This window comes from Neophocaena asiaeorientalis, unplaced genomic scaffold (assembly GCF_003031525.2).
Source record: "Neophocaena asiaeorientalis asiaeorientalis breed wild unplaced genomic scaffold, Neophocaena_asiaeorientalis_V1.1 scaffold87, whole genome shotgun sequence".
NCBI classification, from domain to species: Eukaryota; Metazoa; Chordata; class Mammalia; order Artiodactyla; family Phocoenidae; genus Neophocaena; species Neophocaena asiaeorientalis.
The window spans coordinates 604,090-628,576 of record NW_020175432.1 but is presented as its reverse complement, the minus strand read 5'-3'; the positions used below and the strand labels follow the sequence as shown (position 1 = coordinate 628,576).

At 53.7% G+C, this 24,487-nt stretch overlaps 1 protein-coding gene across 1 annotated transcript in view; it reads left to right on the top strand.

Annotated features, from left to right (window-relative positions):
- NOTCH3 (notch receptor 3) overlaps positions 1-23,991 on the top strand; it is a 33,528-nt gene extending 9,537 nt beyond the window's left edge. The window contains exons 10-33 of the mRNA XM_024767288.1: positions 87-200; positions 763-996; positions 1,117-1,227; positions 1,715-1,907; positions 1,983-2,134; positions 2,363-2,476; positions 2,927-3,082; positions 3,988-4,213; positions 4,617-4,818; positions 5,027-5,180; positions 5,563-5,747; positions 6,339-6,471; positions 6,557-6,814; positions 6,896-7,014; positions 7,463-8,028; positions 9,459-9,791; positions 11,731-11,885; positions 11,984-12,206; positions 13,130-13,214; positions 15,862-16,024; positions 17,148-17,452; positions 17,718-17,865; positions 20,968-21,065; positions 21,898-23,991. Of these exons, the coding sequence (XP_024623056.1) occupies positions 87-200; positions 763-996; positions 1,117-1,227; positions 1,715-1,907; positions 1,983-2,134; positions 2,363-2,476; positions 2,927-3,082; positions 3,988-4,213; positions 4,617-4,818; positions 5,027-5,180; positions 5,563-5,747; positions 6,339-6,471; positions 6,557-6,814; positions 6,896-7,014; positions 7,463-8,028; positions 9,459-9,791; positions 11,731-11,885; positions 11,984-12,206; positions 13,130-13,214; positions 15,862-16,024; positions 17,148-17,452; positions 17,718-17,865; positions 20,968-21,065; positions 21,898-22,944 (5,474 nt within the window). The 3' untranslated portion in view covers positions 22,945-23,991. The remainder of the gene's footprint in view (positions 1-86; positions 201-762; positions 997-1,116; positions 1,228-1,714; positions 1,908-1,982; positions 2,135-2,362; positions 2,477-2,926; positions 3,083-3,987; positions 4,214-4,616; positions 4,819-5,026; positions 5,181-5,562; positions 5,748-6,338; positions 6,472-6,556; positions 6,815-6,895; positions 7,015-7,462; positions 8,029-9,458; positions 9,792-11,730; positions 11,886-11,983; positions 12,207-13,129; positions 13,215-15,861; positions 16,025-17,147; positions 17,453-17,717; positions 17,866-20,967; positions 21,066-21,897) is intronic.
- The last annotated feature ends 496 nt before the right edge of the window (positions 23,992-24,487 follow it).

Here is a 24,487-nt window from a genome sequence, read left to right as displayed (position 1 = left end):
TCCCCACCCAAACAAGGCAGCTCTGGTGAGAGGTGACTTCCCTGACCCTGTCTGGCCCTCTGTTCCTCCCACACCCCCCACTCCAGGCTTCAGCGGGGCTATGTGTCAGCTGGACGTGGATGAATGCGCCAGCACACCCTGCCGGAATGGAGCCAAGTGCGTGGACCAGCCGGATGGCTATGAGTGCCGCTGCGCAGAGGGTGAGGGAGGGCCAGTGACAAGTTGGCAAGAGTCTGGAGGCGGGGCTAGTGGGGGAAAGGGCCAATAATCACCTTGGGGAAAAGTTGGGGGCAGGGCTGCAGCAAGGCAGGACCTCAGCAGGGCCAATGAAAGAGCCAGGAGGCGGAGCCAATGATGGACACAAGCAGAGGTAAGGCTGGGGGTGAGGCCAAAGGGTCTAGCAGGATAGGTGTGCACTTAACTGGAGGGGTGGGGTCCGACCCCCTACATCCCCAGGCACCTCCCATGTGTCCCCATTTCCAGGGGAGGGCGAGGCAAATCAGGGCTGATAGTGTAAGGATTGGAAGCAGGGTCACGCTAGGGGTGGGATTTAACTGCGGTAGGGTCCTGGCCAGGGACGAGCCTTGGAGCCTGTAGCTGGATGGAATGGAGCTACATTCAGGGGCAGGGCCTGAACTGAGCCCGCCTCCTGTTGGCTCGATGGGCCGGGCCTGAGGTAGAGCTGAGCCAGAATTGGGCAGAAGCCACGGCTGTGGGCAGGACCTTGGCCAGTGGGCGGAGCCTGACCCTCTGTCCCCGCAGGCTTCGAGGGCACGGTGTGTGAGCACAACGTGGATGACTGCTCGCCAGACCCATGCCACCATGGGCGCTGTGTGGATGGCATCGCCAGTTTCTCGTGCGCCTGTGCCCCGGGCTACACCGGCACGCGCTGTGAAAGCCAGGTGGACGAGTGCCGAAGCCAACCCTGCCGCCACGGTGGCAAATGCCTAGACCTGGTGGACAAATACCTCTGCCGCTGCCCTCCCGGCACCACAGGTGGGGCCGGGGGCTGGGCTGGGGCAGAAACAGTACATCTGGTAGGACACAGAGGGTTCGGGAATGGTGCTCCTGGTAGGGTACAGTGGTGGCAGTCCCTGTCATGTTCCCCTTCCCCAGGTGTGAACTGTGAGGTGAACATTGATGATTGTGCTAGCAACCCCTGCACCTTTGGAATCTGCCGGGACAGCATCAACCGCTATGACTGTGTCTGCCAGCCTGGCTTCACAGGTGGGCAAGTGGCTGCCGCGGAATGGAGGTCTTTATAGGGTGAGGGTGAAATCACCCATCTTTCTTGGCCAGGTTTGGCCCCTCTCTTTGCACACTCTGGTCCAACGAGGTTGTCCACGCTTTGCCCTGAGACAGTGCTTTCTCTCATTGGCGTGTTGTCCCCATATTAGCTCAAGATTATCCTGGAACATACAGGAAGGTGTTCAGACTCAGGGATTGAGGTGTTTCTGAGTGGGGCCAGGGTAACCCTTGGTGGAAATGAAAGTGATTTCATATAAGTTTGGGGACAAGGCAAGGATGATTTGGAGCAAGATATCTCTGGGTTGAGGAGGTGGGTATCCTAATTTGCACAAGAGATGATGTGTTGTGAAGCAAATGAGATTGTCCTTGTTCAAGGGTGTGGCTCTGCTAAATGGGGCAAGGTTGTCCCTCCCCGGTAGGCTCGGCTATCCTCGTTCTGGGATGAGGTTGTCTGCCTGCTCCCCAGGGCCTCTCTGCAACGTGGAGATCAACGAGTGTGCGTCCAGCCCATGCGGTGAGGGGGGCTCCTGCGTGGATGGTGAAAATGGCTTCCAATGCCTCTGCCCACCTGGCTCCCTGCCCCCGCTCTGTCTTCCCCCAAGCCATCCCTGCGCCCAAGAACCCTGCAGTCATGGCGTCTGCCACGACGCGCCTGGAGGGTGAGGCCTCTCCCCAACCCCTGATCCCCACTGCTTCCCTGCCCTCCTGCCAGCCCTGACTGCCTCCCCCTTCAGGTTCCGCTGCGTGTGTGAGCTTGGCTGGAGTGGCCCTCAGTGCAGTCAGAGCCTCGCTCGAGATGCCTGTGAATCCCATCCCTGCTGGGCAGGCGGCACCTGCACCAGTGATGGAACGGGCTTCCGCTGTACCTGTCCCCCTGGTGTCCAGGGTGCGTGTCCCCACTTTCCCTCCCCAGGGCTGCCTCCTCCCTTTTTCCTTCTCATTTCCCTTCTGTTCCATTCTTCCTTCCTTCTCTGCATTAATACCCGCCCCCCACTTTTTTTCCTCTCCCATCCCTACCCAGGAGCTTGGGAAGTGGGTATCAAGGTGGGGACCTTGTGGGGAGATGGGAAAATGGAATCTCTCAAGAGTGTCTCACTCTGCCTGCCCACTACAGGCCGTCAGTGTGAGCTGCTGTCCCCCTGCACCCCAAATCCCTGTGAACATGGGGGCTACTGTGAGTCTGCCCCTGGCCAGCCGGCTGTCTGCTCCTGCCCCCCTGGTTGGCAAGGTACATCAGCTGCTTCTTCCTCTTCCTCTCCCTCATCTCCTTTGCAACCTGCCCCATACTGGGTGATGCTGGGGCCCCAGAGAGGGAGTCACTCCTGGTCCTGCCTTTTAGGGGAGCTTCCTTCTGGGAAGAAACAGAGCTAGACACAGACACTTGCAGCCGATGTGGTCAGTTCAGAAGAAGAGGAAGGGCTACGGGGTTGGGGAAGCTAGGAATCAGGCTGAGAGTTTTGGGGACAGCCTGGAGGAGCAGACCTCAGTCACAGAATGCATTCACCACCCTCTGAAACAAGGAGACGGCAGTTCTGGAACAGTGTGTGCAAAATGCCCAGAGGCAAACTGTTCTTGCCTTTGTCCAGCTCAGGCTTCAGGTTCTTCCTGAGAGCCAGGTACCCTCAGACCCTACCCTGCGCTTTCTAACCTGCTGTGTTATTTTACTCCCCACCCCCAGGCTCACGATGTCAGCAGGACGTGGATGAATGTGCTGGCCCCTCACCCTGTGGTCCCCATGGTACCTGCGCCAACCTGGCAGGGAGTTTCAGCTGTACCTGCCACGAGGGCTATAGTGGCTCTTCCTGTGATCAGGACATCGATGACTGTGACCCCAGTGAGTTCAGGGGAGCTCTTGGTGGGGGGTGCTGACCTAGGGAACAGGTTCATCAAGCCCCTGCATGTGCCTAGCACTGTGTTCTCATTTCATCTCCACAGTTATCTTACTTTCCCCATTTTGCTCATGAAAACTGAGGCCCCAAAGAGGTTAAGTGACTTGCCCGAGGTCATGCAGCAAGTAGCGGGATGAGCTGGGAGAGGACTCTGAAGCCTATATAGATTGCCTCTGGCAGCACGCAAGTTAGGATTGTGTGTGAAGTATGAGATAACAGGCCCCTAGTGAGTCTCCAGGAGCACTGTTCAATGGACAAATAATGCAAGCCACATATGAATTAAATTTTTTCTAATAGCCACATTAAAAAGTAAACAAAACAAACAAAAACGGGTTTATTTAACCTAATAACATAAAAATATTATCATTTCAGTATAATCAATTTAAAATTCTAGAGATATTTTACATTCTTTTCTTTTTCATACTGAGTCTTCACAATCTGAACTCTGGTGTCTGTTTTATGCTGACAGTACATCTCAAATTGGACCAGCCACATGTCAAGGGCTCAAGAGCCACATGTGGTCAGTGGCCACTTTACTGGCTAGCCCAGGTCTGGTGGAGACCTCCTATGCTGAGCCCAGGACTTAAGCAGACACAACTAGTACTTGGCAGCTCAAAGGGACCTTTTTTTGGCTTCTCCAACCCCTCCCCCCTTCCATATAGGCGAGGTTTCCAGATAAGGGAGGGGGTGAGACCACAGAGGGGACAGAGTTTGATCCCCCTGGCCAAATGTGCCCCTCCCAATTAAGCCTGGTTTTCTCCTAATTCCCCTCTACACAAGACATGGCCAGGTCAGGCTGGACTGACAGGGGGCGAGCTGTGTGACCCGACCTCCTCCTTTCTGACCATAGACCCCTGCCTGAATGGTGGCTCATGTCAGGATGGAGTGGGCTCCTTTTCCTGCTCCTGCCTACCTGGCTTTGCTGGCCCCCGCTGCGCCCGAGATGTGGATGAGTGTCTGAGCAGCCCCTGCGGCCCAGGCACCTGCACAGACCACGTGGCTTCCTTCACCTGCACCTGCCCGCCGGGTTTTGGAGGCTTCCTCTGCGAGCAGGACCTACCTGACTGCAGCCCCAGGTGGGTGGGGCCTGTCCTGGGAGTCAGGGGCCCTGGCATCGGATGGGGCGTGGGACCTGAGGAGTGGGGACAAGGGGAGCCCTCGGCTTGGCACCCACCTCAGGACTCTGCCTGATGGGTTAGTGTCCGGGAAGGGGCAGGCCATCTGTTGGGAGGTCACCTTAGGTACCCTGGTCCCTGAGGGAGCCAGGCCAGACCAGGGTGGGGTCTCCACGTGGCTTCCACATAGCCCAGAAGTACCTGGTATATCGGGGCTAAGGGACAGGATGGGGAGGGGCCTCTGCTGGGACTGCAGCTTCTCCTTGGGGTAGGGGTTTTGCCCACTCACAGCTAGAAGGGGCCCATGGGGGAGGGTGGGGCCTTCGAGGGGGCGGGGCCTGACGCGCCCCTCCTTTCCCTCCAGCTCCTGCTTCAATGGTGGGACCTGCGTGGATGGTGTGAACTCGTTCAGCTGCCTGTGCCGCCTGGGCTACACTGGCACACACTGCCAACACGAGGCCGACCCTTGCCTCTCGCGACCCTGCTTGCACGGGGGCATCTGCGCTGCCGCCCACCCCGGCTTCCGCTGTACCTGCCCTGAAGGCTTCACCGGCGCGCAGTGCCAGGTGGGCGGGGTCACTGGAGTCTTGGGGCGGGGAGTCTAGAAGGAGGGTCTGAGGGAGGGGCCTGCTGGGTACTGTGATTGGGAAGCCTGCCTGGATCCTGGGGGAGGAATCTGGAGAGGTATTCTGGAGCCTGCCCAGGACTCTGGAGGAGCAGCTGGGTCCATTTTCAAGGGTCCCCAAGAGCAGACACCGTGGCCTTCCTTTCCAGACCCTGGTAGACTGGTGCAGCCGCACACCTTGTCAGAATGGGGGCCACTGTGCCCGGACCGGGGCCTCTTTCTACTGCCTTTGCCCTTCGGGATGGAGCGGCCGCCTCTGTGACATCCAGAGTCTACCCTGCAGAGAGGCTGCAGCCCAAATCGGTGAGGGGGTGCGCGTGACTGGGTTTGAGGGGCTTGGGAGGGTGTGTATGCACATACTTCCTGCTAGTGTGAGCCGAAGCAGAGTGCAACAAAGCATGTAGACATGGTGGGGATATGTGACTCTGTGACAGCTGGCCAGGACAAGGATGGTGTGTATGTGTATCACCATGAGGCAACCAGGATGTCACACACAACGCTGTGTGTGACCTAGCTGGCGTGAGCTTCAAAGGTGTGTGCATGTCAGTGTCAGGGGATGTGTGACAACCAGACAGAGTGTGGGTGAGACCTCGGTGACTGAAGCTAGTTGGGGGTGTCGGGTGGTGCTGTGTGTGATGTGGGCCGGGAGGAGGGAGCCTGCCTGACGTTGCTCTCCTCTGTCCAGGGGTGCCTCTGGAGCAGCTGTGTCAGGCTGGTGGGCAGTGCGTGGACAAGGACAGCTCCCACTACTGCGTGTGCCCAGAGGGCCACACAGGCAGTCACTGTGAGCGGGAGGTGGACCCCTGCTTGGCCCAGCCCTGCCAGCATGGGGGCACCTGCCGAGGCTACATGGGAGGTTATGTGTGCGAGGTAAGGAGCGCCCAGTGGAGGGGACAGGGTGGGTCTGGCTACACATTTCTGTGTGTCTGTAGCCTGGTGTGCTGTCTCTCTCTAGGCATGTCTGCGTTTTTGCTTTTGTGACTCTGGGTATATCTTTGTGGGTGTCATTCTGGGTAGATCTTAGGGTGTCTCTGTCTGGGTGTACTTCTGTCTTTGGTTGTTTCTTGGACATATCTGTGTGTGTCTCTGTGCATGGTGTCTCTTTGGGTATGAATGCATGTGCCAGTGTCTGAATGTGTATCTCTGGTTGTGTATGTCTTGTGTGTATCTGGGTATCTGGGTGTTTCTCATGTGGGTCTGTCTTGTGCATTTGTATTGTGTGTGTCCCTTTGCACTGAGTGTATCTGTAGCCCTTGTGCCTGTGTGTCCTTCCATGTCTGGGTGTGTTTCCATATACTGGGTGTGTTTCCATGTACTGGGTGTGTGTGTGTTTCTGCACACTGGGCATGTCTCTGTGTGTTGGATGACTGTATGTGTCCTTTTACACTGGGAGTCTATCTTCATGGCGAGTATCTTGTGTCTCTCTGGGCTGAGTGGGTCCCTGCCTCACCCCCACCGCAGTGTCCAGCTGGCTACACTAGTGACAACTGTGAGGATGACATGGACGAGTGTGCCTCCCAGCCCTGCCAGCATGGGGGCGTCTGCATTGACCTTGTGGCCCGCTATCTCTGCTCGTGTCCTCCAGGAACGCTGGGTAGGCCAGTGTCAGGGTTGGGGGACAGGACGGGAGGCTGGGTTTCTGACCGCTCCTGACTGCTCCCCATCCCCCCTTCCCCTAGGCGTGCTCTGCGAGATTAATGAGGATGACTGTGGCCCAGGCCCACCCCTGGATCCGGGCCCCCGGTGCCTGCACAATGGTACCTGTGTGGACCTGGTGGGTGGCTTCCGCTGCACCTGCCCCCCGGGATACACCGGCCTGCGCTGTGAGGCGGACATCAATGAGTGTCGTCCAGGTGCCTGCCATGCGGCACATACCCGGGACTGCTTGCAGGACCCAGGTGGGGGCTTCCACTGCCTTTGTCATGCCGGCTTCACAGGTAAGCATGGGAGAGGGGGCTGGCCTGCGATCCTGCCTGTGTTCCCCATTGTGGCTGATCCACGTGCTTCTGCTTGCCCAGGTCCCCACTGTCAGACTGTCTTGTCTCCCTGTGAGTCGCAGCCATGCCAGCATGGAGGCCAGTGCCATCCCAGCCCCGGCGCTGGGGGAGCTCTGACTTTCTCTTGCCACTGTGTCCCGGTAGGTGGGGTGGACACTCACATCAACGTCTCTGGGAGAGGAGTGGGATCATGCCCTCATGGGAGGGTGTGGCTTTAGGGGGGAAGAGGTGTAAGATGGAAGGGGTTTCTGGGAAATGTTGAAATTTCCTGGAGGTTGTGTGTTTGTGTGTGTGTGTCCCTCTGGAATTTGGAGTTGTGGCCTCTTGGGGAAGGCTGGGCTTAATCTGCAAGGTGGGTCTCCAGTGCAAGAGGGAGAGGTTGAGCCAGACCTGGGGAGACTGGAGGTCCAACCTTTCCCAAGTCCTGATCCCCCATATTCCCCTCTCTCTCCCCCTTCAACCCTCAATCCTCTTCTCCACCCTTCCATTTCTCTTTCCCTCCTTACTCTCTGTCTCCTCTCCTTCTCGCCCTCCATCCCCTGCCCCCGCACTTTTTTTTTCTCTCCTTTCCCCCCACCCAACCCACAGCCGTTCTCCGGCCCGCGCTGCGAGCGGGTGGCACGTTCCTGCTGGGAGTTGCAGTGCCCGGTGGGCGTCCCGTGCCAGCAGACGGTCCGTGGACCGCGCTGCGCCTGTCCCCCGGGGCTGTCGGGTCCCGCCTGCCGGGGTTCCCGGGGGTCGCCACTGGGAGCCGCCAATGCCAGCTGCGTGACCTCCCCCTGCCTCCACGGGGGCTCCTGCCGCCCGGAGACGCTGGCGCCCTTCTTCCGCTGCGCGTGCGCGTCAGGCTGGGCTGGGCCGCGCTGTGAGATACCTGCAGCGGTGCCCGAGGCCCCCGAGGAGCCGTCTTGCCCGAGAGCCGCCTGCGAGGCCAAAAGCGGCGACAAGCGCTGTGACCGAGAGTGCAACAGCCCAGGCTGCGGCTGGGATGGCGGCGACTGCTCGCTGAGCGTGAGCGACCCCTGGCGGCAGTGTGCGGCGTTGCAGTGCTGGCTCCTCTTCAACAACAGCCGCTGCGACCCCGCCTGCAGCTCGCCCGCCTGCCTCTATGACAACTTCGACTGCCGCGCAGGCGGCCGGGAGCGCACCTGCAAGTGAGCCGGTCCTCACTCTGTGTCTTGTCTGTCCATGTGTCACATCTGACCATCCATGGGCCCTGCCTCTCTATCGGCCCATCCGTTTAACTTGGTCTGTCAGTCAATCCTTAATCTGTCTGTTGGGTTGTCCCTTCACTTGACCCATCTGTTTCTTGGTGTACCGTCTGCGCATCCATGTGTCACTTGTCTGTCTGTCTTCCCATTCCTGTGCCCTGTCTGTCCATCCTTGTTCCCTGCCTGTCTATCAGTGTGCCCACCTGTCTGTTCATCCATGTGCTCCTTTTGTCTGTTTTTTTGTCTGCTTCTGCGCTCCATCTGTCCCTCCCTATGCCCTGTTTGTTTGTCTTTCTGTCCATCCACGAATTCCTTTTGTCCCTCTATACACCCAACCGTCTGTCTGCACACCTGCTTGTCCATCCTTGGACCTCATCTGTCCATCTGTCTGTCTCTATGCCAGTCTGTCCATCTGTATGCCCCATCTGTCCATCTTTGTGTGCCACCTGTTCATCCATGTGCCTCTTCTCTCTGTCCTTCTGTCCATTCACACACCCTTTTTGCCCCTCTATATGCCCATCCATCTGTCCATGCTCCTGCATGTCTATTCCTGCCCCTCTTCTGCCATTCTCTATGTCTGTTCATGAGCCCTGTCTGTTTGTCCTATGCATTCCATCTGTCCATCCCTGTGCTGTGCTCTGTGTGACCCTCTGTGTGTTCCTCTGCCTGGAACCCTTCCCTTACTTTTGTCTTCCTGTCCTCATTCCCACCTTCACTCTCCCCCTTGCTCATTCTGCTCCAGCCACCCTGGCCTTTCTTCCATTCTTCAGATTCCCCAGGCTTGGCCCCACCTCAGGGCCTTTGCACTGGCTGTTCCCTCTGCCTGGAATGCTCTCCTTCAGGAAGCCACATGGCTCCTTCCTCACCTCCTTCAAGTTTTTGCTCAAGCAATGACCTCAGTGAGCTCCTCCCTGGCCACCCACCCCCAGCCTTATTTTTTTCCTTAGCACTTAATTCCATATAGATGTGTGTGTGTGTGTGTGTGTGTGTGTGTGTGTGTGTTTAAATTTAGCCAAAATTTAGCCTTTATTGGTGTGTGATCGAAATGCTGTATATTCTGCTCATTCATCTCCTTTAACATCCGTCTCCGCCCACTGTAATGCCAGCTCCACGTGGATAGGGATTTATGTTGGGGCCATATCCTTAGAGCCTACAGTAGCGCCCAGCACATAACAGGTGGCTCTCAGTAGTTATTGACTTATTAATAGTTACAAAGCAATGGCTGTGTTTGCAGAAAGCCTGTTACATTCCACAAGCACGTGGATACATTCCAGTTCTCTGCGCTTGCGCTGTCTCCAGGGTCTGGGTGCTCTGTGGTGTTTGCGTGCAGTGGAGCTGGAGGCTCCCTTGACCTCGCCCCTCTCTGTCCCCAGCCCGGTGTATGAGAAGTACTGCGCGGACCACTTTGCCGACGGCCGCTGCGACCAGGGCTGCAACACAGAGGAGTGCGGTTGGGATGGACTGGACTGTGCGGGTGAGGTGCCAGCTCTGCTGGCCCGAGGTGTCCTGGTGCTCACTGTGCTGCTGCCGCCGGAGGAGCTGCTGCGCTCCAGTGCCGACTTCCTGCAGCGGCTCAGTGGCATCCTGCGCACCTCTCTGCGCTTCCGTCTGGATGAGAACGGCCAGGCTATGGTCTTCCCTTACCACCGGCCTGGTCCTGGCTCCGAATCCCGGAATCGGCGGGAGCTGGCCCCTGAGGTGATCGGGTGAGTGACTCCCCCCGGGGGAGCCATGGTGCCCACGCAGACGCTAGGCCCGGCGTGGGAAGGGGCACCATTCCTCAGGTCTTGTGCATTTATTTCCCTTAACATCTGGGAGAGCCTTCTTGGCAATACATACAGCGTCATACAATACATGCATCTCAGTCTTGGCACCATTGACATTTGGGGCCGGATCATTCTTTGCTGTGAGGGGCTGTCCTGTCTTGTGCACTGTAGGATGTTTAGCAGCATCCCTGGCCTCTGTCCACTAGGTGCAAGCAACGCACCTCCCCTCCCTTAAGATGTGACAACCCAAAATGCCTCCAGACATGGGCAAGGGTCCTTTGGGGGAACAGAATAGCCCCTGGTCTAGCACTACTTCCTTCTGGAGAGGCAGAAGTGTATAAGGGCAGAAGTATAGCAGAGTGTTTAAGGGCATGTGTAGTTTTTTGTTTGCTTTAGAAATGGAAAATATAGAACTCTCCTGCTGGGGGCCTGGCAGAGGGGCCAGAAGGGAGATGTGGCTTCTGAGCAGAGTGGGATGTGCCACAGGGAGGAGGGCTGGAGGCTAGAGATGAGGGTCAGGGCCTCTGACTGGGTATGGCTGGGATGGGGGAGATGGAGAGGATAGTTGATGGATGTGCCAGTCCCTGGCTGGGGTGACTGAGTTGCTGGAAGTGGTCTCATCAAGATGAAGACACAGGGTGAAAGCCAGGGGTTACTTTGGGGCTTCCAGAGTGATCTGGGGGTCTTGGAGAGACGCTCAGGAGGCAGTTGGGGTCAGAAGATTGAGAGAAGAAAGAAAAAAGGGTTTGGCAATCATTGCATCCATGGGGGGGACACAAAGAAGTGGGGAGAGATGTGGGGACAGAAGGATCATCTGGGGACACTGAGTCCTGAGGATTGGTTGAAGGAAATTAGCTCAGAAAAGAGAAGGAGGAGAGCCAGGGCCCAGGGCACTGGGTATCCCAAAGAATGAAAATGTTTGGAGGGTTGGGTTCCTGGAAGCAGAGCCTGAGATGGAGATTCAGATACATGTGATGTATTGGAAGGGTGCTCTCAGTAGACAGGGAATGAGGGAAGTAGGATCGGGCAGGGGAGGAACTGAGGCAGGAGGTAGCCTCAGCCAGGGTCCGGCCTCAGCCAGAGTCCAGCCTCAGCCTGATCCCTTGTAGGGCTCTGGAGGGTGAATAGCACCTCAAAGTTGGTCCCACCTTGAGACAGGAGGGCCAGCTTTTGTACACCCCACATGAGCCAATCCCTGGCTGAAGGCTTCCCTAAGGGGTGTCACCTCCCAAGTGAAGGGATCCCCACTTTGCTGAGGCCAGAGAGGCAGCTGTCAACTGTTAGAAGCCAGTGCTCATAGCAGGCAGGTGATGGATGCACCAGCCTGATAAAGGACAAGTCGACATGAAAACAATGACCATTGGATTCATGGCTCAGAGGACACTGGTGGCCACAGCAAGACTCGTTTGGGGAATTGATAAAGAATTTTAAACATATACAAAAACAGAGCAGGGTAATGAACGTCGAGGTACCTAGGACCTAGCATTGACAATGAACACATATGGCCATTATTATTTCATACATAGTCCCTTCAGTTTGTTCTAGTTCCCATGTTATGTTGAAATAATTTCTAGATAGCACGTCATTTCGTACGTAGACATGTCAGTATGTTTCTGTAAAAAATAAGCTCTTTCTTTAAAACATGATAATACCACGATCACAGTTAAAAAAATAAATATCCTTAATATCACCAAATATATAGTAAGTGTATTTAAAAAAAGACTGGTTTTGGGGTTGTGGTGGAGTTGGATGCTAGATAGGGGGCAGTGGTGACATGGTGAGTAGAGATGCTCGAGCCTGGTGCAGGGGAGTGGGGCATGGTGCAGGGCTTGTAGGAGTGCCTGCTGAGCCTGCCTGTCCCTCTGTTGTGTCCCCGCAGCTCTGTGGTGATGCTGGAGATTGACAACCGTCTGTGCCTGCAGTCGCCTGAGAATGACCACTGTTTTCCCGACGCCCAGAGTGCGGCAGACTATCTGGGAGCGTTGTCAGCAGTGGAGCGCCTTGACTTCCCGTACCCACTGCGGGCGGCACGGGGTGAGGGCCAGCCTGGCGGGTGCTGAGGGTGGAACCGGGGCTCCCGTGGTGGGGTGGGCCTTGGCCCCTGGTTGAGACCCCCTGCTTCCTGCCCGCAGGGGAACCGCTGGAGCTGCCAGAACCAAGCGTGCCGCTACTGCCCCTGCTGGCTGCGAGCGCCGTCTTCCTGCTGGTCATTCTCGTCCTGGGCGTCATGGTGGCCCGCCGCAAGCGTGAGCACAGCACCCTCTGGTTCCCCGAGGGCTTCGCGCTGCACAAGGATGCTGCAGCTGGCCACAAGGGCCGGCGGGAACCCGTGGGCCAAGATGCTCTGGGCATGAAGTGAGGACCCTGACTCAGCCCATTCCCTGTCCCTGACTGTGGGGCTTTGTGAGCCCTTGAGCCCACCTTGACCTGACTTTGACCTCTGACCCCTACCTGACCCTAACTGCAGACTCCAGCCTGGAAACCCAGTGTTCATCCCCTTGACCACTGACTCGATAATCCCTGGGAATCACCCCTGATGCGTGACCCTTGGCCCCATTTCCTATGATCCAGTTCCCTCACTCAGATCCTACTCTGACTCTACCCTGAACCCTCCCTGACCCCAGCTTCTCAGATTTCACCCTGATACTCAAAATTTGTTCCCACATGACTACTGATCTCGTGATCCCTGTCTGCATCCCAATCCCTTGCTGGCCCCGTGACCCTATCCTCTATGACCCCCAATATCACCTCTGACTCTAACACACCCTGACTTTTGACCTCACCTCTGACCCCCTTTCCACCCCAACTCAGTGCTCATTCCCCACGATCCTCAAATCTTGGCCTTGGCTGTGGGCTTCACCTCTGACTCCCTGGCCTGTCCCACGAGACTCCAACCCCACCCTGACCTAATCCCTGAATTTACTCCTCTCCTGTCACCCTGTGACCCCCGGCCCCTCTCCACAACCTCCTTGATCCTGGCTACATCTCTCGCCTGTTATGAGGGTAACTCTATCCTCCATGACCCCTGACGTCATCTTCTATAACCCCTGCTATATGCCTGGGACCCTCACCTGTCCCACAGCTGACTGCTCTGACCTCTGACCCCACTCCTGTGCTTCTCCAGTTCCACCTTAAGACCCTGGCCGTCACCCATCACAACCCCTGATGGTACCCCCTGCAACCTTGACCACATCCTGCGTCCCCTCAATGGACCGTGTCTCTTGACCCTGCACCCTGCCCCTACTGACCCATTGTCCCCTCCCTCCTCCCCACCACAGGAACATGGCCAAGGGTGAGAGTCTGATGGGGGAGGTGGCCACAGACTGGATGGACACAGAGTGCCCGGAGGCCAAGCGACTGAAGGTTGTGTCTCCTCCTCTGACCCCTGCCCTCAGGGTCCTGGGTTGGGGCTTGATGGTCAGTGGGAGAGCCAGGAAAATCTCTGCTGTCCCTGGCTCTGGAGAACAGTCACAGCACTCACCCCATCCTGCTCCTGGCATCTTTCCAGAGGGGATCCCCTGGCCCAGACAGTGACTCTGCTTTCTCTCTGCTGCATCCAACTTAGTCCAGCGTGCCCAGCCTGAGAGCACTCCCAGCTGGTCTTTTCCTGTCCTGGGGCCACAGCCGCGGGCCCTGTCTTAGTCAGCTAGGGCTGCCATAATGAAATACCACAGACTGGTGGCTCAAACAGCAGACACTTATCTTCTCACAGCTCTGGAGGGTGGAAGTCCAAGATCAAGGTGCTGGCAGGGTTGGTTCTTGGTGAGGGCTCTCTTCCTGGCAGGTAGAATGTGCTTTCTCACTGTGTCCTCATGTGACCTTTCCTCTGTGTGTGCATGGAGAGAGAACTCTGGCATCTCTTCCTCTTCTTATTAGGACGTTGGTCCTATTGAATTAGGGCTCCACACTCATGATCTTATTTAACCTTCATTACTTCCTTAAAGGCCCTGTCTCCAAATATAGTCATGTTGGGGGATTAGGCCTTCAACATATGATTTTTGGGGAGCACCGTTCATAACAGCCTCCTGCTAGCATTACTTTGTCACTTGCTGAATATCTTGAATGTACACAAAGCATCTTATTTCATCTTTATGAGGATGCTATAAGGTAGCTATTGATACACACCTCCATTCTCCCCTGCCTATGTTTTCTTTTCTTTTTTTTTTTTTTTGGCCGCACTGTGCGGCTTACAGGATCTTAGTTCCCCAACCAGGGATTGAACCCCAGCCCTCGGCAGTAAAAGCGTGGAGTCCCAACCGCTGGGCCACCAGGGAATTCCCTCCCCTGTCTATGGTTTAATGTTTGTTGAAATGAAGACATCTATTACAATTGACAGCTAAAGAAATCTGCTTGCCCCAGGCTTTTTTTTTCTTTCTCATCCAAAAGTGGGTGTTAAATATATGGTACAGAATGTTTATGATGGCATTTTAGCATTGCGGAATGATCACATCATCCTTATTTTACCAGTGAGAAGCTCAGAGCTCTCATGGGATTTGCCTAGGGTCACAAGCCTACTAAGTGACAGTGTCAGACATTGAATCCACATTGAAGGCTGTCCCATCCTCCATGGCCCTTTCTGGTTAGCTGTCCATCACCTGGCTCTCCCCTTTCATGAAATTCAACTCCCCACCTGGGTCCTTAAGCTCAGGTCTGGCTTGATCAGGCTCTGTGTTTGGTGCAGGCTGTTAAATGCCCAGGCAGGCTAGTTAGGGATATTCTGTCCTGTTTTCATAACTTCATTCTTCCCGTCTGGACCAAGAGTCTGAAATGTATTGAGCTCCTCTGAGGGGCCCAGGTGCTAGACTCCTGAGGGTAAATCAATACATTTGTGTGTGATTATTTGGTCCTGATACCTCACGTTCATATCTGTGGTATCACGTGGGAGCCTACGTGGTATCCAGGGCAACTCCCTGCTTCTCACCTTTCACTCCTTTCCCAGATTAATACTGGGAATTATTATTTTGCTTAAAGATTTCTTTATTATTTATTTATTTATATATTTTTTGGCTGCGTCAGGTCTTAGCTGTGGCACTCGGGATCTTCGTTGAGGCATGCGGGATTTTTCACTGCGGTGCGCAGGCTGTTTTGTTTTGGTGCGTGGGCTTCTCTCTAGTTGTGGCATGTGGATTTTTCCCTTCTCTAGTTGTAGTGCTCAGGCTCCAGGGCACGTGGGCTCTGTAGTTGCGGTGTGTGGGCTCTGTAGTTTGTGGCAGGTGGGCTCTAGTTGAGGCGTGAGAGCTCAGTAGTTGTGGCATGCGGGCTTAGTTTCTCCAAGACGTGTGGGATCTTAGTTCCCCAACCAGGGATCGAATCCGTGTCCCCTGCATTGTAAGGCGGATTCTTTACCACTGGATCACCAGGGAAATCCCAATACTGGGAATTATTATTATTGCAGGATCCCCCAATCCCACATTTCTTTAACCAGTGATTTGGAATTTCCAGAGTACAAGTTTTGCATTTCTTCTGTTGAATTTAATTTTAAAGTTTTTTGTTCTTTTTGATACTGTTGTCAATAGAATTGTTCTCTTAATTTCACTTTTGGTATGTTCCTATCTAGTGTATAGACAGGTGTGTGCTGACAAGTGTTATGCTCTGTGTCTCTTCCTTTTTTTTAAAATTAAAAAAAATTTTTATTTATTTTACTTTTAATTTTTTGGCCGCACTGCACGGCATGTGGGATCTTAGTACCCTGGTGAGGGATCGAACCCGCGTCCCCTGCGTTGGAAGTGTGGAGTCTTAACCACTGGACCGCCAGGGAAGCCCCCTCTGTGTCTCTTCCTTGATCACTTCTGTGGGTTCCCAGATTAAAATCCCAGTTCTTCCTCTTATGAGTTCTCTGAGCTCCAGTACATCAATTGCCCATTTTCTTATCTATAAAAGAAGCAGGATGTTAATGGTTTCTTGGGGCCATGTGTGCATCTCCATGAGAGAAACCTGTGGGAATGCCCAGACCGTCCCTCTAACTGTGTCTCCCAACCCCTTGTGAGAACCTGGGTCCTTGTGCCTCCAGGTAGAGGAGCCTGGTGCGGGAGCTGAGGATGCTGTGGACTGCCGCCAGTGGACTCAACACCACCTGGTTGCTGCCGACATCCGTGTGGCACCAGCCATGGCATTGACGCCACCACAGGGCGATGCAGATGCTGATGGCATGGATGTCAACGTGCGTGGTCCAGGTCAGGCATCCCTCCCTCCAGGATGCCCTTTATCCATCCTACTCGTGACAGGTTGCATCTGGGTCTGTTTCTGGGGAACGCTGGGTGTGTCTGGGTGTCCGTCTGTGGGGGTGTGTGTTAATCAGGACTTTTGGTTGTAACTTTTAATAGCCCAACTCAAGCTAACTTAAGTAAAACAAGGGATTTACTGGCTCTTGTAAATGGAAGCTTCAGGCACATTTGGGTCCAGGACTCAACACCTCTTGGCTCCACAGCCCAAGTAGGCTTTTTCCTGCAGGCACTGATAGCTACAGGTGGGACAGGCCTTACAAAATCTTTTTCCCATATGTACCAGCAAAAGTCCCAGGATGAGTTCTTATTGGATGGACATACCAATTCCTGAACCAATCAGTGTGGCCTGGGGCCTGGAATATGCAGATTGACAGGCCTGAGCTATATTCCTGTCCTTGAAGGAAGGATTTGGCTTTATCTAGGGCTTGAGGATGGAGAATGGGATGCAAGTAGCCTCCTCAGGGAAACAAGAGCAAATGCTTACGAAGAGTATAGCAGACCATGTTATCTGGATCCTCTTGGATTTGTCTTTGCCGCATTTTGGGATATGCCTTCCCCAGCTCTGTTTTGCTTTTGCTCCCAGTGACCAGGACCTATGGCTCTCTTTTGAAGCCCTTCAGGCTACCGGGGCCTGAGGTGCTTGGTATTTTATGTCCCTGGGGGCAGCTCCTGACCAGTGGATGCAGGAGTATGAAAGGCTCAGCTCCTTTGACTCAAGCTGGATTACAACTCTGGGGTACAGCTCAGCTTCCACAGTCCCCCTTTGGGATCAGGCTGAAATAACTCTCCAGGCATTTGCCCAAGGTTGCACACTTGTTTGACTGCCTCCCTCCTTCGTTCTGTGTCCCCTACTACCTAGGAGCCCTTCTGTGACAAATCACATGCCCATGAATCCTCATCCTGGGTTGGCTTCTGGGGCACCTGACACAGGTGTGTGTGTGTGATGGGAGGATTTGCCATTCCCTCTTGTGTTTCCACATGTCCCACTTCCTCCTAATGCAGTGCCCTCAATCGTATTACCCAGAAAGGCCCTGTGCCCACCTCCCTTGTGACACACTCCTGGTCCCTGCAGATGGCTTCACCCCGCTAATGCTGGCCTCCTTCTGCGGGGGGGCCCTGGAAGCAATCCCAGCTGAGGAGGACGAGGCAGAAGACACGTCAGCCAGCATCATCTCAGACCTTATCTGCCAGGGGGCACAGCTTGGGGCTCGGACCGACCGCACGGGTGAGACGGCCCTGCACCTGGCTGCCCGCTATGCCCGGGCTGATGCGGCCAAGCGGCTGCTGGATGCTGGGGCAGACACCAATGCCCAGGACCACTCAGGGCGCACCCCCCTGCACACAGCCGTCACTGCTGATGCCCAGGGCGTTTTCCAGGTGAGATGGGCTCGCCTCTTTGGACTTCAGAGCTGGGACAGGCATCAGACCGACTTGGGTTCAAGCCCTGGTTCTGCCTTTCAGAGCTCATCTTTCTCATTTGTAAGATGGGGATATATGGGAGTACAGTTTCTGGCAAGAAGCTATTCCCTGAACCTCATCAGTTCCATGGGGTGTATTGGTTGGGGTCCTCAGAGGGCTTAGAGGTGCTTCTCGTCCCTTTGTTCTTGCCATGACTCCTCCTGCTGTGCCCCATCTCCCTTAGATTCTCATCCGGAACCGCTCCACAGACCTGGATGCCCGCATGGCAGACGGCTCCACAGCACTGATCCTGGCGGCCCGCCTGGCAGTGGAGGGCATGGTGGAAGAGCTCATTGCCAGCCATGCTGATGTCAATGCTGTGGATGAACTCGGTAGGCTGTGGGGGGTAGTGGTGGGTGTGGGCTGAGAGGGTGTCATCTGGGCCCTGACTGTTGGTGTGAACTCACACCTACACTGACACCCAGTCAATGAAACTTGTGGACTCATAACAGGGTTTCAACATGGACCTACACTCATGCATTAAAAAAAAAAAATGGCGCCCATTAGCCCATACTATGTGGCAGTGGTTCAGGAAAAGGTGCCCTTCCCAAGACGCTTCCCTTCCATCTGCTTTGTTAGAAGAACTTACTCTGGTGCCATCTGCTGGAAAACTGGTGTGATAAATTTGCAAATCAGCCAGATCCATAGGTGAGGGCCGCTCCCTCCCTGGAGGTGGCTTGCTTGCGCAACAGTGACCTGCCCTTGGACTCTTAGAAACATCCTTTGGAGCAGGTGTCCTCAATCTCAGCAACACTGACATGTGGGATTGGATCATTCTTTGTGGTGGGGGCCGTCCTGTGTAGTGAAGGATGTTTTTTTTAATTTATTTATTAAAAATTTTTTTTTTATTTTAAAATTTTTATTGGAGGATAGTCGATTTACAATGTTGTGTTAGTTTCAGGTGTACAGCAAACTGAATCAGTTATACATATATGTATATCCACTCTGTTTTAGATTCTTTCCCATCTAGGCCATTACAGAGCATTGAGTAGAGTTCCCTGTGCTTACAGGAGGTCCTTATTAGTTATCTATTTTATGTATGATAGTATGTATGTGTCAATCCCAATCTCCTAACTTATCCCTCCCCCCTTGTCCCCCTGGTAACCATAAGTTTGTTTTCTACATCTGTGGCTCTTTTTCTGTTCTGTATATAAGTTCATTTGTACCATTTTTTAAGATCCCACATGTAAGCGACATCATATATTTGTCTTTCTCTGCCTGACTTACTTCACTCAGTATGACAATCTCTAGGTCCATCCATGTTGCTACAGATGGCATTATTTCATTCTTTTTTTGTGGCTGAGTAATATTCCACTGTATATATGTGCCACATCTTCTTTATCCAGTGTAGGATGTTCAGTAGCATCCCTGGCTTCCACCCACTGATGCCAATAGCACCCCACCTCTCAGTTGTGACAACCAAAAATATCTCCAGACATTGCCAAATGCCCCTTAGAGGAAAATCACCCCTGGTTGGGAAATACGGCTTTAGAAGAGCACTGTCCAATAGAACTTTCTGTGATGATGGAAATATTCTTTGTCTGTTCTGTTCAATATGGTAGCCACTGGCATGTGCTCTCAAGCACTTGAAATGTGGCTGGAGTGAGCAAAGAACTAAATGTTTTATTTCATTTAATGTTTTAACCTTTGTTTTGCCTACTTAAAAAAACCCCGGCTGTACTGACATCTAATTCAGATGCCATGCAATTCATCCATTTCAATTAGAAAATCCAATGATTTTTAGTATAACCACATAGTTGTACAAATATCATCATAATAAAATTTAAAATGTTTTCATCATCTGAAAAAGAAGCCCTCATCTCTTAGCCATCACCCCTTCAATCCCCCTCATCTTCCCGGCCCGTAGGCAACTGCTAATGTACTTACTCTCTATATGGATTGGTTATTTCATATAAATGAAATCATACAATATGTGGTCTTTTTTGACTGGCTTCTTTCACTTAGCACGATGTTTTTGAGGTTTACAAATGTTGTAGCGTGTATCCGTATTATTTCTTTTTTGTTTCTTAATGAATAAATAATATTCTGTTATATGGATATACCACATTTTGTTTATCCATTCATCCACCGATGGACATTTGGGTTGTTTCTGATTTTTGGCTGTTATGAATAATGCTGCTATGGACAGTCCTGTATCATTTTTTGTGTGGACATATGTTTTCATTTCTCTTGGGTATATCCCTAGGAGCAGAATTGCTGGGTCACATGGTAACTCTGTTTAACCTTTTAAGGAACTGCCAGACTGTTTTCCACAGTGCCTGCCCTGTTTTACATTCCTACCAACAGTGTATGAAGGTTCCAGTATTTCCACATCCTCACCAACACTTGCTATTGTCTGTCTTTTTGTTCTAGTCTTCCTAGTGGATGTGATTTAGTATCTCATTGTGGTTTGATTTGCATTTGCCTGATGGCTAATGATGTTGAGCATCTCTTCACATGCTTATTGTCCATTTGTGTATCTTCTTTGGAGAAATGTCTGTTCGGATTCTTTGCCCATTTTTAAATTGGGTTACTTGTCTTTTTATTATTGAGTTGTAGAAGTTCTTCATATAGTCTAGGTATGTCTCTTATCAAACATATGGTAGGTTTAATATATTTGTAGGTTTTCTTTTTACTTTCTAGATGGTGTCCTTACAAGCACAAAAGTTTTCATCTTGATAATGTCCAATTTATCTATTTTTGTCGTTTTTGTTATTGTTGCTTGTGTTTTGGGTGTCGTATCTAAGAATGCTTTACCTAATTCAAGGTCATGAAGATTTACTCCCATGTTTTTTTCTAAATGTTTTATAGTTTGAGCTTTTACATTTAGGTCTTTGACTCATTTTGAATTATTTTTTTGTATATGGTGTGCAGTAGGGGTCCAGCTTTATCGTTTTGCACGTGGAGATAACAGTTGTACCGGCACCATTTGTTGAGAAAGCTATCCTTTCCCCGTTAAATGGTCTTGGTACCAATTTAATTTAATTTAACTTATTTTACTGTGTTTTTCCTTTTGGCTGCCCTGTGCGGCATGTGGGATCTGTTTCCCGACCAGGGACTGAACCCAGGCCACAGCAGTGAAAGCCTGGAATCCTAACCACTAGACCACCAGGGAACTCCATTTTTTTGTTGTTGTTGTTGTAATTTTAATTTACATAAACTAAAGAACCACATGTGACTGGTGGCTATTGCATTGGACAGCACAGCTCTAGGTACCACTGAGTGAGGTCCACGTAGTACGCCCCGTATATGGAGAGTTACATCTACAGGTGTGCACGCACATGGACCCAAACACAGTTACTCAGATAACTCGTGGCAGGCCTACCCTCCCCTCATCCCAGGCCATGTTCTAGACCTTTTCTGTCCCCCTGCTGTTGGGGGGCCAGCAAATGAGCCTGGTCCTGACCCTGACCTTCCTTCACTTCCCCCCCCAGGAAAATCAGCCTTACACTGGGCTGCAGCTGTCAACAACGTGGAGGCCACCCTGGCCCTGCTCAAAAATGGAGCTAACAAAGACATGCAAGATAGCAAGGTGAGCCCCAGCCCTTGGCCCACCTGGGAGTCAGCCCCGGCACAGCTTCCACAGGTGGCAGAGAGCAGGTTGGGGTGGGCTAGTGGGGGCATTCACCCTGCCCGCAGCCAGCTTTGCAGCCAGCCTGCCTGCAGCCAGGGGTGGGATTTGGGCCCAAGGGGTTTCAATAGTGGATCAGAGGAGGAAGTGTATGGCAGTTGCTGGGTGACCTTGGGCACATTGCTTAACTCTTTTGAACCTCTGTTCTCATCCTCGAAATGGGGAAGCAACGGTACCCACCTCATTGTCTCTTTCGAGGATTCAGTGAGCTAAAGCTTTTATAAAGTGCCTTAGCACATCCTCAATAAAAGGTAGATGTTATGATTGTTGTTTAAAAACCCTTGCCAGGTGGTATTAGTCTCATTTTACAGATGAAAGAGTGAGGCTCAAAGGGGTGCGGGGTTGGATTCCATCCTTATTTAAAATTTCCAAAATTATATTCATTATGGATTCTTTTTGCATTAATCTTAATTTAAAAATTTTTCATTAAAATATCATTTATTTTGATGCCCCCTTAAATTTTATGCCTAAGGCGAGTGCTTCACCCTCCTCACCCTGGTCCTGGCTTTTGCGGCCTGAAGCTTAGTGGGTGCTGGATGAATGTGGCTTAAAGGAAAGAACTTGCCCAATTTTCCCCAGCAGAGCTGAGATTCCGACCGAGGTCTGTCTGGCTGGAGAGTATGAACTCTTAGATCTCAGGTTCCCCCAGAGAGAGGAGGCCTCTGTGATGTTAGCCAGCAGTTAATCCTGACTCTTGTGACCCTGACATCTTGTGGGTTCTGGGCCGCCACAGGAGGAGACTCCGCTGTTCCTGGCCGCCAGGGAGGGCAGCTTTGAGGCTGCCAAGCTGCTGCTGGACCACTTTGCCAACCGTGAGATCACAGACCACCTGGACAGGCTGCCCCGGGATGTGGCCCAGGAGCGGCTGCACCAGGACATCGTGCGCTTGCTAGACCAGCCCAGTGGGCCCCGTAGCCCCCCTGGCCCCCACGGCCTGGGGCCCTTGCTCTGCCCGCCCGGGGCCTTCCTCCCAGGCCTCAAGGTGGCACAGTCCGGGGGCAAGAAGAGCCGGAGGCCTCCTGGGAAGGCGGGGCTGGGGCCTCAGGGCACCCGGGGGCGGGGCAAGAAGCTGACCCTGGCCTGCCCGGGTCCCTTGGCCGAGAGCTCGGTCACGCTCTCGCCGGTGGACTCGCTGGACTCCCCACGGCCCTTTGGTGGCCCCCCCGCGTCCCCTGGCGGCTTCCCCCTCGAGGGGCCCTACGCGGCTGCCACGGCCACAGCCGTGTCTCTGGCACAGCTTGGTGGCGCGGGCCGGGCAGGTCTCGGGCGCCAGCCCCCCGGGGGCTGTGTGCTCAGCCTGGGCCTGCTGAACCCCGTGGCCGTCCCCCTCGACTGGGCCCGGCTGCCCCCACCTGCCCCCCCAGGTCCCTCTTTCCTGCTGCCGCTGGCCCCGGGACCCCAGCTGCTGAACCCCGGGAACCCCGTGTCCCCCCAGGAGCGGCCCCCACCGTACCTGGCAGCCCCAGGACATGGCGATGAGTTCCCCGCGGCCGGGGCCCACAGCAGCCCCCCAAAGGCCCGCTTCCTGCGGGTCCCCAGCGAGCACCCTTACCTGACCCCATCCCCAGAGTCCCCCGAGCACTGGGCCAGCCCCTCACCTCCCTCACTCTCGGACTGGTCCGACTCCACGCCCAGCCCGGCCACTGCCACCGGGGCCACGGCCGCTGGGACACTGTCTGCCCAGCCGCTCCCCCTGTCGGTCCCTGGCCCTCTTGCTCAGTCCCAGACCCAGCTAGGGTCCCAGCCTGAAGTCACCCCCAAGAGGCAAGTGTTGGCCTGAGGGCTGCACAGTTCCTAGATTTGGGGAGGCTGTAGAGACACCCCATCCTGCTTCCTCTCTGTCTCCCCTTTTAGTCCATTTCATTCTCTCTAATCTCTTCCCCTGCACCCCACCCTCCTTGCAGTGTGACCAAGACAGGTCACAAGCCTAGGGCTTCAGTCTTCCTTTATTTATAAGGGGTGCAGGCTGACCCCCACCCTTTGGGTCTTGTGGTGAGTCTGGGACATGCTCCTGCCTCTCCCCTCTTCCTGGGGCCACCACCCCCCCAATTCTCTCCTGCTTTCTTGCCTCCTCTGGCCTCTCTCACTCATGTTCTGACACAGGTGGATTATTATTATTATTTTTTTTTACATTTTGTATAGAAACAAATTCATTTAAACAAACATTATTATTATTATTTTTTACAAAATATATATATGGAGACGCTCCCTGCCCCCCGCAAACCCCCCAGTGCCCCCGTGGGGCTGAGTCTGTGGGCCCATTCGGCCAAGCTGGATTCTGTGTACCAAGTACACAGGCATGACCGGGATCCTGTGTACCAAGTACACGACCCTGGTGTGTACCAAGTAGGCACCCTTGGGCGAACCCTCTGGGGCTAGGGGTCGGGTGAGACTTGGGAGCCTTCTCCCCACCCCACCTCCCTCACTTCACTGCATTCCAGATGCGACTTATTCTATAGCTTTGCTGGGGGAAGTGCCCTTCTGGCCTGGAGAGCCTGTCCCCAAGCCCCCCCTCACAGAGTGTGGGCCACCTCCCTTTGGGAACTGGGGGGTGGGGTGGCCGGTGGGAATATGAGGACCAGGGGAGACATGTGCATTTTACTTTGTCTCCCTGTAAATATGGGCCTGCAGGGAGGAAAGGAGCTGCCTGCATGGCACCTCCTCCTGGTACTCCCCTGGCCCAGCCCCAGGGCAGAATAGAAGTATTTGTAGGCTGTTTTTGTAATATAGCTTCTGGTCACAGTCCTTGTGTAGCTAAATTCCCAGGCCTTGCATTGTACAGCCCCCTTTCCCCTCACCACCTAATAAAGGAATAGTTAGCACTCAATGTCATTGTCTGTGTCTAGGTAAGTTTCGGGGGTGGGGGTTGGTAGTGTGGGGTTTCTGTCTCTTCAGTGCTAACTTTAGAGACAGGCTGGGACCTGGGACCCTTTGCTGCAGTGCTTCCACCCGGACGAACATCTACTGGAGCAACTAAAGACAAAGGAACTATAAGGGACTAAAAATAACTGGGGCAAATTATGGCCAACAAGATACCAAAAGACCAAAAAAAAAAAAAAACCCAGCTGCCACTTCTGAAGAGCTGGGAGCAAAATCAGGGTACTGCGCATGTCCCCTGCACACACCACCACCAGAGGGGTGGGCAGACCACCAAAGCCACCCTTCTGGCTCCACCCTTGGACCCGCCCTCACCCCATACCTCCACCCTTGGGGAGCAAGCAAGCACGGGAATCTGTTCGTTCTCGCTCCCCCCCGCTGCTGCAGCAGGGGTCCCAATAAAGCCTTGCCTGAATTTCTTGTCTGGCCTCTGATCAATTTCTATT